Source organism: Choloepus didactylus, chromosome 25, assembly GCF_015220235.1.
Source record: "Choloepus didactylus isolate mChoDid1 chromosome 25, mChoDid1.pri, whole genome shotgun sequence".
NCBI lineage: Eukaryota > Metazoa > Chordata > Mammalia > Pilosa > Megalonychidae > Choloepus > Choloepus didactylus.
In genome coordinates this window covers 5,822,224-5,834,407 of record NC_051331.1, presented here as the reverse complement: position 1 = coordinate 5,834,407, position 12,184 = coordinate 5,822,224, and the positions used below count along the sequence as shown (strand labels likewise).

Here is a 12,184-nt window from a genome sequence, read left to right as displayed (position 1 = left end):
AAGCTAGCTTGGAGTTACCCTTACACCAGATTTTTACATCCAGGAGCAGGACATGTCTCCATGTTAAGACCTTCTGTGGTTTCCTTAGTGTGTGTCACAGATCCTGGATATTTTCTTTCGTGTCTTGTAGAGATATCGCAAGCTTTCTATTTCCTAATAGGGTAACTTAGAATACGCTCCGCATTGAACTGCCCTTTGCACTCGTGCTCTTGCTGGATTCTTAACCACTTTCTAGATTCTGTTCTCACTTTTAGATTCTTGTGTCAGTTACTCAAAAGCGGGATTGGCTGGTAATCTTGTTATGTTCTGTCTCTGAGCTTTGGTCCCAAATAAAGTGCAAATGTAAAGTACCAGAAAGCCAGTTCTTCGAACATCCTCAGAGATGCTCTCCTCGGCTCCAGAGTCTCTTGATTGAGCCAGCGGCTGCCACTGCAGTCACCACTGGCCATCGCAGCTTTTCGTTGCCGTCCCTCATTCCTTCAGGTTCTGCGCCAGCTGTGCCCGTCTGGCTGAAATGAGGCAAAAAGAAATCCCCAGGGTCCTGGACCAGCTGGAGGACATGGACAGCCGGGTCCTCTACAGCTCAGCCACCAAGAACGGTGTCCACTATCGAGTGGGAGACGGTGTCTACCTCCCCCCTGAGGCCTTCACGTTCAAGTGAGTGTCTCACTGCGCCCGGGTCAGGGGTGGGGATCCTGTGCTAGTAAAGGGGAGGTCGGGGGACGTCTCTCCACGCAGACCCCCCACCTGTGCCCTCAGCACCAGTGGCTGCTGATGCCTGTCCCATTAGCCTCGGTGGAGTCAGTCGGTGTCCCGCTGTCCCTGACAAGCCTTGAGGCCTGGGCCAGGCCCTCCTGCTGCCAGTTCCCGTCCCTGAGATGGGGAGAAGTAGTGTCTCGCCTGATGGGCTGCAAGGATTGAGTCACAGTGAAAATGCTCAGAGTAAAGCCTGAATGGATGTGAGCTGTTCATCAGCAAATGGGAATTACACTGAAAGACTCGCTTGCCTGTCAATATTGGGGCCCTTGAGGGCAAAATCAAAGCCACATGTAGTTTTCCCCACTTCACTCATTCTTTGTCCATTCTGAGAACTAGTGCCTGGTGGGAATTGGAACTGGAATTTTCCTATCTTAGATAATTGTTTTCCGACCTGCAATTACATTTTTCCGGAGTCCCAATGGGAACCTCTTCCCCTACCTGGGTTTAATTACAGAGAATTTCAAAGCATGGGGGAGTGGGTTTCTCAGGCCTCGGCACAGTCCCTGCCGTCACCCCCTGGGCTGGCCACCCCACCTGGGGAGTGGACATGCCCTGGTCTGTTTTCACGGGAGCTCAGAGGCACCTTCAGAGAGAGCCTAAACCTTCTGGGGTTCTGGTAAGGGAGCAAGGTGCCCAGCTGCTTGAATGGCTGTCTTCAAGGAGTGCTGCCCGGCATTCCCAGCAACCGACCGGCTCTTCTGGTCAGTGGACCCGATTCAGGTTGTCCCAGCCGACGTGTGCCCTGCTGGCTGCCTTCTTCCAGCCTCGCTTCTAGACGAGCCCTCAGATGGGACAGGGGAGGTCACACCACAGAAACCAACCCGTCGCAGTCTCTCTGTTTTTACGGGTTTTTAAAAATCTCAGTGTGGTAAAATACATATAGTATAAAATTTGTCATTTTGACCCTTTTAAGTGTACACTTTGGTGGCAGGAATTAACGTTCACAGTGTTGTGCCGTCAGTGCCCCCACCACCCGTGACCAAAGCTTTTTCATCAGCCCAAACAGAAGCTCTGTCCCCACTAAGCAATAGCTCCCAAGTCCTCACTCCACACAGCCCCTGCTGTCCTCTAAGTTACCTTCTGTTTGGAGTTGGCCTCTTCTCGATTTTATGTATAAGTGGAATCATGCAACATTTGTCCTTTTGGTGTGGTTTATTTCACGGAACATAATGCCTTTGAGGTTCATCCATGTTCTCGCATGGATCAGAGCCTCTTTTCTTTTCATGTCTGATTGTCAATTCTGTTGTGTGTAAGAACCCTTTGGTGTCTCTGCATTCATCTGTTGACAGACACTTGTGTTGCTTCCATCTTTTGTCCCTTGTGAACCAGGCTGCTATAGAACACTGGCATATAAGTATCTGTTTGAATCTCTGTCTTCAGTTCTTTGGGGTCTGTACCCAGGAGTGGAATCACGTTGCTGGGTCACGTGGCACGAAAGCTTATTTCTTGCTCATACAAGGTGTGCGTCGTGATTCAGCCAGAGGCTCAGTCTGTCACATCACTCGGGCCCCAAGGCAACTGAGCAACCACTTTCTCAAAAGTTGTCCATCTCAGAGCTGAGGGAAGGCACACTGGGGGCTCTGCCTGATGATGAGAGCCTCCTGCTGGGACATGCTCGTCATCACTTCTGCTTACAGCTCACTGGCCAAAAGTAGTCACAGTCGCGCTGAGTAGCCGGGAGGTGGGGAGCTGGGGGTATCTGAGCAGCGTGAACAGCTGGCAGAAGCCGTGGTGCACAGCCGGGGCACGCTCACTGTAAACTACTGATGAGGTTTTGTCTCCATCTTTATCTTTGCTGAGGGCATTTAGCAGAGTTCGTTCGTATTTCAGCTGACCTGGTGGTTGTTACTGAGTAGTCCCTCTTAGTTAACTGCGTGAAGGCATGATGTTTGGCTGGTCTAACAGTGGCTTCCCTGCAGCATCAAGCTGTCCAGCCCCTTGAAGCGCCCGCGGAAGGAGGCTGTGGATGAAGACCTGTACCCGGAGCACTACCGGAAATACTCCGACTACATCAAGGGCAGCAACCTGGACGCCCCTGAGCCGTTCCGGATTGGCCGGATCAAGGAGATCTTCTGTCCTAAGAAGAGCAATGGCAGGCCCAGCGAGACGGACGTCAAGATCAGGGTCAACAAGTTCTACAGGTGGGCCAGGGCCTCCGCGGAAACGGTGGGGGCACGGTACACTCAAGTGTGTAAGACTTGGACAGGTTTAGCTGAGTGTTTCTGATGATCTGGTGGGTACTCACAGTGACTGTAAACGCACCTCTTCGTCCCAGCCTTCAGATTCTTATTTTAAAGCTGCAAAGCCCTTTCTCCAAAAGAAACCCTTCAGCAGAAGTCCAGAGTGCGAGAAAAGCTGGGGTGGGGTTTCCGGGTTCTGCCCCTCCCTGGAGCCACTCACCACTCCAGGGTCCCCCTGCGCTTTCCAGGCCCTCATTCCTGTTTCTAGGATTTCTTTCATCTACTTTTTTCCCAACGCCTTGGCTTAACCCAGTCTTATTATTCTGGCACTCTAGTAACTGATTGTGGTTAGGGGCTAATGTGAAACTAACCCATACAGATAGGTATGACAAGCCTGCTTCATTTCCTGACTCATTATGTCTTAACAAAGACCTTTCTGAAGTCTCTGCAATGGTTTGTAACACTCAACTGTAAAAACAATAAAAGAAATGCGGAGCCTCACGTAGGGATGAGATAGAGGTACTCTGTGTTCACTTTTCAATAGGAGGGGGCCGGGCTGTTTGGGCTGGGTTGGGGGTACAAAGGGCAATAAACCTTCCACAGACTCCATGGCCGGGAATCTCTGTTCACCTCGTAGTGTCGGGTGTCAGCTCACAGCAGAGGAGAATTCCGTAGCACAGATCCTTCCTCCCGTAGGCCAGAAAACACTCACAAGTCCACCCTGGCAAGCTACCACGCAGACATCAACCTGCTCTACTGGAGCGATGAGGAAGCTGTGGTGGACTTCAAGGCTGTGCAGGGCCGCTGCAGTGTGGAGTACGGGGAGGACCTGCCCGGCTGCGTCCAGGATTACTCGATGGGCGGCCCAGACCGCTTCTACTTCCTCGAGGTGCTGCGCGGGGTGGACACAAGGGAGGGTCAGCATGCATTCCCCGAGAGAGCAGTCTAACGCCCAGTGTTTGCTTACGGGGTTTCGGCAGCCGGGGTTTGGGCTTTTATGGGGAACAGGGAGTTGACTTGTGTGATTTTGTCCCACTGTATCTTCACTGGGGACCAGGCAGTGTTCATGTTTGTCATCGGAAGAGAGTCAGCTGTATACACACCCCAACCAGGCACGTCGTTCTGGGGTTTAATGCACCAAGATTTTTAAAAAAATGATAGCAATAAAATACCTAAGGTTTATTTGAGGACTATGAGGCCATCTCCGCCAGCCTGACCCGTGCCTTCATGTGCATTTGGGAAGGGAGCCCCTTCCCCTGCAAGATGCACCCCTGCACCGGCACACATGGCCCGGCCGTGGCACCAGGCAGTTTTCCATCCCTGGAGCCAGGCGCCCTCACCCAGCCCCGTCCACACAACCGTCTGTGCTGGGGTCCGGGAATCTGTGGGCCAAGTGAATCACTTGTAAATCGTTTGAGCTTGGCTTTTATGTGCCCGTAGCCAAGTTGCACGATAATCTGTTCCTTTGCATAATGCTTTTTCCTATTTTTAAAATGGTAGTCCAGGTATTTATAGCAGGAATTTCACTATTGATCCAAAGAAAGGATGTGTGTTAATAGAATGATTCTTTTTTTTTTTTTTTTTTATTAAATTCAGTTTTATTGAAATACATTCACACACCATACAATCATCCATGGTATACAATCCACTGTCCACAATATGATAACATAGTTATGCGTTCATCACCACAATCTATCTCTGAACATTTTCCTTACATCAGAAAGAACCAGAACAAGAATAAAAAATAAAAGTGAAAAAAAAACACCCAAATCATCTCCCCATCCCACCCCATTTGTCCTTTAGTTGTTTTTTTTTTAATCTTGATTTTATTGAGATATATTCACATACCACGCAGTCATACAAAACAAATCGTACTTTCGATTGTTCACAGTACCATTACATAGTTGTACATTCATCACCTAAATCAATCCCTGACACCTTCATTAGCACACACACAAAAATAACAAGAATAATAATTAGAGTGAAAAAGAGCAATTGAAGTAAAAAAGAACACTGGGTACCTTTGTCTGTTTGTTTCCTTCCCCTATTTTTCTACTCATCCATCCATAAACTAGACAAAGTGGAGTGTGGTCCTTATGGCTTTCCCAATCCCATTGTCACCCCTCATAAGCTACATTTTTATACAACTGTCTTCGAGATTCATGGGTTCTGGGTTGTAGTTTGATAGTTTCAGGTATCCACCACCAGCTACCCCAATTCTTTAGAACCTAAAAAGGGTTGTCTAAAGTGTGCGTAAGAGTGCCCACCAGAGTGACCTCTCGGCTCCTTTTGGAATCTCTCTGCCACTGAAGCTTATTTCATTTCCTTTCACATCCCCCTTTTGGTCAAGAAGATGTTCTCCGTCCCACGATGCCAGGAGGTCTACATTCCTCCCCGGGAGTCATATTCCACGTTGCCAGGGAGATTCACTCCCCTGGGTGTCTGATTCCACGTAGAGGGGAGGGCAGTGATTTCACCTTTCAAGTTGGCTTAGCCAGAGAGAGAGGGCCACATCTGAGCAACAAAGAGGCATAGAATGATTCTTTTTCCTTCTTGAGTTTCCAGTGTAGTAAAGCGAAACCACTCTTATTGGTGGTTAATTTCTTATGACCCTGTTTTGGGAGGCGTTAAGTGAATCTTTATCAAATTAACTCCTTAAATAGTTGTTAGAGAGGGGACCAGTGTGTTTCTCTCCTTTTCAGGCCTATAATGCAAAAAACAAAAGCTTCGAAGATCCTCCAAACCACGCCCGTAGCCCTGGGAGCAAAGGCAAGGGGAAGGGAAAAGGTAGGTCTTTATTCCAGAAGTTTCTTTTCAAGTCTTTCTTCCGCCACTCAAAGAATACCTTATGAATCTCTTCATGTGGAAGAATAGTCCCTGACATTACTTGTTTCTGGGGAGTTACTCTCCAGCCCTCGTTCTGTGCTGTTCACAACTCAAAATGAGGCCAACTTTGATTTGACGAAGTGTTTGAAGGTGGGAAGTTAGGACTCAGGATTCAATTGCGTTTGCGGCCCGTCTTCTCCAGGGAAAGGCAAGACAAAGGCCCCGGCCTGCGAACTGAGTGAGCCGGAAGCGGAAATAAAACTGCCTAAACTTCGCACCCTGGACGTGTTCTCCGGCTGTGGGGGACTGTCGGAAGGATTTCACCAAGCAGGTAAGCCGAAGCCAGTGGGTTTTCTGCTGAACAACGAGCACAGCCGGATTGGGCACATTCTACCCGAAAGCCCTTTCTGGCTCTGGTCACAACCCTGACTCACGTCTCCTCCAGGAGGCTTCTGAGCGCATCTTTGTCCTCTTGTCCCCCAGGCATCTCCGAAACGCTGTGGGCCATTGAGATGTGGGACCCCGCGGCCCAGGCCTTCCGGCTGAACAATCCCGGCTCCACGGTGTTCACGGAGGATTGCAACGTCCTGCTGAAGCTGGTCATGGCTGGGGAGGAGACCAACTCCCGCGGCCAGCGGCTGCCCCAGAAGGGGGACGTGGAGATGCTGTGTGGGGGGCCTCCCTGCCAGGGGTTCAGCGGCATGAACCGCTTCAACTCTCGCACCTACTCCAAGTTCAAAAACTCCCTGGTGGTCTCCTTTCTCAGGTAAGTGAGGCAAAAGCCCCTCTGTGACTCAGGCCTGCTGCTGCCTGAGAGCTTCTAGACAGACAGCCCAGGGCTGAGGCCAAATGTGTCGGCTGGGAAGTGGTGCTCCTTGGGGTTTTTCCCTGAGCTGAGGGGAGACGCCTGGTCTCTGCCTTCAGGAAATGTGCAGCTCGGTTTTGACCGGGGAGAGATCTCAGGAGAGGTGGGGGGTGTGCGATTTCTCTGACCAGATGCCAAGCTTTTGGGAGTAGGTTCTGTCTTCCCTGGGCCTTGGGCGGTCACTCTCGCTTCTCCCGCCTCCCGCAGCTACTGTGACTACTACCGGCCCCGGTTCTTTCTCCTGGAGAACGTCAGGAACTTCGTCTCCTTCAAGCGCTCCATGGTCCTGAAGCTCACGCTCCGGTGCCTGGTCCGCATGGGCTATCAGTGCACGTTTGGGGTGCTGCAGGTGAGCCCCCGGGGCGCTGGGTGGGGCGGGCCTGCTGTCCACGCAGCAGGGTTGTGCCAGGAGCCTGAGGTCTGGTGAGGACAGAGGGAGGTGGACACCTGGGCCTCCCCCCACCCCTGGGAAGCTCTCAGGGTTCAGATTGAAAAGGCTCGTCACTGGGGCCCCGGCAGGTCCACCTCTTAGCAGATTCTCCCAGGCACCCAGGAAGGGGCCTGTGCTGCACCATTTCCAGCTTGAACGGTGGAAGGCCAGCCCCAGGGGGCTCTGGCAGTCAGAGCAGGTGTCTCCAAGGAGGGCCGGTGAAGCACAATTGGCAGACCGATGCATGGACTGAAGTGTCACAGAAGTTGAAAAAAACAAGCACTTTCCTGTGTACAGACCCCTGGCGAAGGCTGAGGGTTGCCCTCCAGATGGCTGCTCGGGAGGGACAGGGAGCTGACGTGGTGAACGGAGGGGCCTACTCTGGCCTGAGAGGCCTCAGCTCTTTCTCCGTCTGTCCAGCACTGATGGTATAACTAGACTAGAACTGAAAGCGAGACGGCTGTCAGGACTGGAGGGAAATGTCAGCTGGACAGAAGTGAGGGGTGGCTAAGTGAGTGTGTGCTGGGGCTGCCTGGCCCCCCAGTGCAGCCTCCACATGCAGCAGCAGCATCTGCTCTAGCCAGTCTTCTCCCTGAACACCAAGACCTTGGGGTCCCTCACCGCCTGGGGCTCACTCCCATCTTCTCCAGTGGCCACTATGTGGGGTCACCTTCCATCCTTTCACCTAATGCCATTTACTCTCGTTAGAGTAAACCCACTGGGTTGAGTAGGGCTCCCATGAGTGGGCTCTGCTCAGCCAGCCATTCCGGGAGGTCAGGTGCCGCTGGCCTGGCCCAGCAGGGTGGTGGCTGATGGTTTTCTGGCCCTCTGTGCACAGGCCGGCCAGTATGGCGTGGCCCAGACCCGGAGGAGAGCCATCATCCTGGCCGCGGCCCCCGGGGAGACGCTCCCCCTGTTCCCAGAACCGCTGCACGTGTTTGCACCCCGGGCCTGCCAGCTGAGTGTCGTGGTGGACGACAAGAAGTTCGTCAGCAACATCACCAGGTGGGGGCCTCTGGCTCACGGGGTGTTGGAAGGTGCTGGTGCTCGCGAGCGCCGTCCCTTGAGGCTCGGTGTGGGTGCGTGCTCTGTCAAGGCCTGAGCCAGGGGAAAGTTCTAGACAGAAGCAGATGGCGCGAGGCCTGTGCTCCTCCGGTCTCGTGTCCTGATCCCTGGCGTTGCTGCTCCCTGGTGGAGCCCTGCCTGAGTGAGCCCTGGATGCCATCCTGAGCGTGGCCCCTTCTCAGATGGAACCATTTGTGGGCCAGGGGAGGGTATCCCAGGCCCTCAGGCAGCCCTTTGCCCTCTGGGCCTGGGAGTCCACTCTGGAGAGGGCCTCGCTGGCGGTCAGGCCACATCTGGTGCTGGCAAACAGCACAGGGCCACATGCAGCTGGGATGCGGGGTCAGCTTCACGGCGCGTCCCCTGGGGGCTCACCATCTGCCGCCCTCTCCCAGGTTGAGTTCAGGCCCGTTCCGAACCATCACGGTGCGGGACACGATGTCCGACCTCCCTGAGATCCGGAACGGGGCTTCGGCGCTGGAGATCTCCTACAATGGGGAGCCCCAGTCCTGGTTCCAGAGGCAGCTCCGGGGCTCGCAGTACCAGCCCATCCTCAGGGACCACATCTGTAAGGTAACGTCTCCCCCCAGCTGTGAGGGCCGCAGCGTGACCCCAGGCTCCTGCCTTCCCATGGGGCTCCCTCAGCCCTTCGCAGCTCCCGGCTCCTCCCGCCTCTGCTCCTGGCCTGTAGCACAAACGCCGTCATCCCAACTGGCTGCCGGCGTCTCCTGTTGAGTCTCCCTGCTTCCCCCCGGCTCCCGTGGTCCAGGCCCGACGGCACACATGGCCTGGCAGTCTCCAGTCAGAGCTTCCGCTGTTCCGGAACGGGCCCTGAAGACTGTGTCCGGCCTCTGCCCCCTCTCTGACCTCCGCCCACTCCTGTTATCTGCCCGGCTCAGGGTTCTCCCCGAAAGTCCCAGTCCTGGGCACCCCACACCCTCCCTCAGCTCTCCCCGTCCTTAGACGTCACCTCCTTCAGAAGTCCTCCCCAGCGCATGACCCAGTCCTCCCTCCTCTGCTCCTGCTACCCCCCGGGTTCACCTTGTGGCTCTCCGGCCGTGGGGTCCTGGTCTGCACGGGGCGCCCACGAGGCTGTGCATGTGTCTCCCAGGACATGAGTGCGCTGGTGGCCGCCCGCATGCGCCACATCCCCCTGGCCCCGGGCTCCGACTGGCGCGACCTGCCCAACATTGAGGTGCGGCTCTCCGATGGCACCATGGCCCGTAAGCTGCGCTACACCCACCACGACAGGAAGAACGGGCGGAGCAGCGCCGGGGCCCTGCGCGGGGTCTGCTCCTGCGTGGAAGGTGGGACCCCGCTCACTGCCCTGGCTTCCCGCTCCCCCTGCCGTCTGGGGATCTCCCGGGGGCTCCTCTGAGCAGCAGGGCAGGCCTGGAGGCCTGGGAGAGCCCAGTGCACAGGGGCCATCACCTGCTGTCGCTTCACGGCTCCCGTGCACAGCAGGAGTTCCAGGTGCCGGTCCGCGCCCCCTCAGGCCTCGTTCCCGGGCCCGGACGCAGCCTCACCGCAGCCTGATTGCAGCTCTCTCTTGCAGCGGGCAAGGCCTGTGACCCGGCGGCCAGACAGTTCAACACCCTCATCCCCTGGTGCTTGCCCCACACTGGGAACAGGCACAACCACTGGGCCGGCCTCTACGGGCGGCTCGAATGGGACGGCTTCTTCAGCACGACTGTCACCAACCCCGAGCCCATGGGCAAGCAGGTAAGGGACCGTGAGGCCCTCGAGGCAGCCGAGTGGGGACGTGAGCCGGGCCAGGGGTGGCGTGTGAGGAGCTGCACCGGGAGGGGATGTGGTGGGGAGCAGCCCCCAGGCCCCCTTCCAAGAGACACCACCAGGGCCTGAGCCTGGGTTTTCCCGGGGCTCGGTTTCCCTCCCTGACCCCAGTGGCCCCGGGCCTGCCTCGCTCCCCTCCCCACACGGCCTCTTGCCCCCAGGGCCGTGTGCTCCATCCGGAGCAGCACCGAGTGGTGAGTGTGCGGGAGTGTGCCCGCTCCCAGGGCTTTCCGGACACCTACCGGCTGTTCGGCAACATCCTGGACAAGCACCGGCAGGTGAGTGGGGTGGGGCCAGGCTGGGCTCCCACCTTGCTTGGGTCCATTCCTTCCCCCCTTGCATTTCCTGCGAAAGTGTTCTGGGCTTAACGGAAGGGAGGTGTCCAGTTTTCTCCAGCACGTGGAATGTCCAGCAGTGAGTGTGGCGACCGAGCACCCTGAGCTTGTTACAGGAGGGGCGGCCAGAGAGGAGGGTGGATGGGGAGATGACCCTCAGGAGCCCAGGTCGTCCGTTGCATGATGCTGTCACCACTCACAGCTGTCAGGCAGGGATTCAGCCCAAGGAGCTGTCCTGACGTGTTCAACTTCTGTAGAGGAGCAGGCCGAATGGGTGGTAGTGACGATTTACTGCTGCTGGTCTGTAGATGATTCTCGGGGCGTGAGGTTGGCCTTATTTAATTAGGTGTATTTTTATTGAAGTAATACACGCACAGCTTAAAACACCCGCGAGTGTGTCCGGGATTACAGTGGAAACCACCCCATTTTACCCCTTCCCACCCTGTTTTCTGACAGCAGCCCATCTCGGTTCTAAGTTAAACGTGTCTTGGTGGTTTCCACGTCTTCATCTTTAAGTTGTTCTCCCACCCTTTGTAGTCCCCTTCACCCCGGGTAGTTCTCCACAGGGTGTTTGGGACACAAGGACAGGGCCGAAGGGAGAATCCTTGGACCATCTTGCAGGAAGGGTCTGTGGGCTCCGTGTGAGCGTGTGGCCAGGCCTCACTCCTGGCCGTACCAACCCAAGCCCTGCCTTCCTTCCCCTCCCACAGGTCGGCAACGCCGTGCCACCGCCCCTGGCCAGAGCCATCGGCTTGGAGATCCGACTCTGTGTGTTGGCCAAAGCCAGAGAGAGTGTCCCAGGTACGGGAGGTGGGGCGGGGGGTGGGTTGCTCCCGGGCCTGTCGTGGCTGGTGAGGCCCCGTGGGGCAGGCGTGCAGTGGTGGCCCAGAGGAGCCACCACACTTCCCAGCTCTGCCTGGCTCTGGGGCTCAGGCGAGTTATCCGCCCTCCCTGGTGGCTCTGCTTTCCTCAGGTCACTATGGGGATTGAGCGAGTTGTATGTGGCAAGTGCTCAGAGCAAGTGCTCAGCACACAGCGGGTGCGCGGCCGGGGCTGGCTGCCCTGCGGGTCTCCGGCATTTTCCTCTCTCCTCAGACCCTAACCCAAATGGTCTAGAAACCGACTTTGGGAGCATCTTTTGAGGGGTACTTGAGCTCCCTGAGTGTTCATTCAGAACCACGTCGGGTTCTTGTTAGGTCAGCTGTCAACATCAGCGCACGCGTGGGCTCCCCGCTTTCGTGTATTTGTTGTCCGTGCCCATTGCCAAATGTCATGTTGTGTATCTCCCCCCGTGACTTTTTCCTTTTATTTCCCTTCAGCTAAAATAAAGGAGGAGAAAGCAACTAAGGACTAACGTGGCTCTCCCGTCATCCTTGTTTCTGGCACCAGGAAACCCCAACATGCACTGACGTTGTATTTTTAACATGTCCCAATCTGTTGGTTCAAATGTGTTGTCCACGGTGTTTGTAGCCTTGACTGACATGGAGCTGTTCTGTGAGATTTGCTTATCAGCTGATTGCTTAGTGATCAAACTGTGCAGTACTTTGTGCATTCTGGATTTTAAAAGTTTTGTATTATGCATTATATCAAATCTACCACTGTATGAGTGGAAATTAAGACTTTATGTAGTTTTTATATGTTGTAATATTTCTTCAAATAAATCTCTCCTGTAAACCACCCTTGATGGTGACTTGTGGTTTAGCCAAGGCTGGATGGCAAGGTTCTCCATGGCCCTGCGGGTGACCCCACGGAGGTGTCTGTCTTCAGTCACTCTGTGGGTTTGTGTGTGTGTCTTTGGGGCTGGGGAGGTTAACATGTGGCCCAACTCTGGCCACTGAGATGCAAGTGGAACTTACTGGCATGGCTTCCACGAGAGCCTCACAAAAGAGCAGACTTGGCTGGCCCTGCCTGTTGCTGTGCAGCCCATCTTTGG

The 12,184-nt window shown here is 55.1% G+C and overlaps 1 protein-coding gene across 4 annotated transcripts in view; it reads left to right on the top strand.

Moving 5' to 3' along the window:
• Positions 1 to 11,930, top strand: part of DNMT1 (DNA methyltransferase 1) — a 45,987-nt gene extending 34,057 nt beyond the window's left edge. For all 4 annotated transcript variants that reach the window (XM_037818142.1, XM_037818144.1, XM_037818146.1 and 1 more), the window contains exons 27-40: positions 484 to 657; positions 2,679 to 2,900; positions 3,636 to 3,828; positions 5,642 to 5,726; positions 5,968 to 6,096; positions 6,249 to 6,531; positions 6,838 to 6,979; positions 7,899 to 8,065; positions 8,518 to 8,695; positions 9,234 to 9,429; positions 9,678 to 9,844; positions 10,078 to 10,194; positions 10,962 to 11,052; positions 11,571 to 11,930. In XM_037818142.1, the coding sequence (XP_037674070.1) occupies positions 484 to 657; positions 2,679 to 2,900; positions 3,636 to 3,828; positions 5,642 to 5,726; positions 5,968 to 6,096; positions 6,249 to 6,531; positions 6,838 to 6,979; positions 7,899 to 8,065; positions 8,518 to 8,695; positions 9,234 to 9,429; positions 9,678 to 9,844; positions 10,078 to 10,194; positions 10,962 to 11,052; positions 11,571 to 11,605 (2,179 nt within the window). In that variant the 3' untranslated portion in view covers positions 11,606 to 11,930. The remainder of the gene's footprint in view (positions 1 to 483; positions 658 to 2,678; positions 2,901 to 3,635; positions 3,829 to 5,641; positions 5,727 to 5,967; positions 6,097 to 6,248; positions 6,532 to 6,837; positions 6,980 to 7,898; positions 8,066 to 8,517; positions 8,696 to 9,233; positions 9,430 to 9,677; positions 9,845 to 10,077; positions 10,195 to 10,961; positions 11,053 to 11,570) is intronic.
• The last annotated feature ends 254 nt before the right edge of the window (positions 11,931 to 12,184 follow it).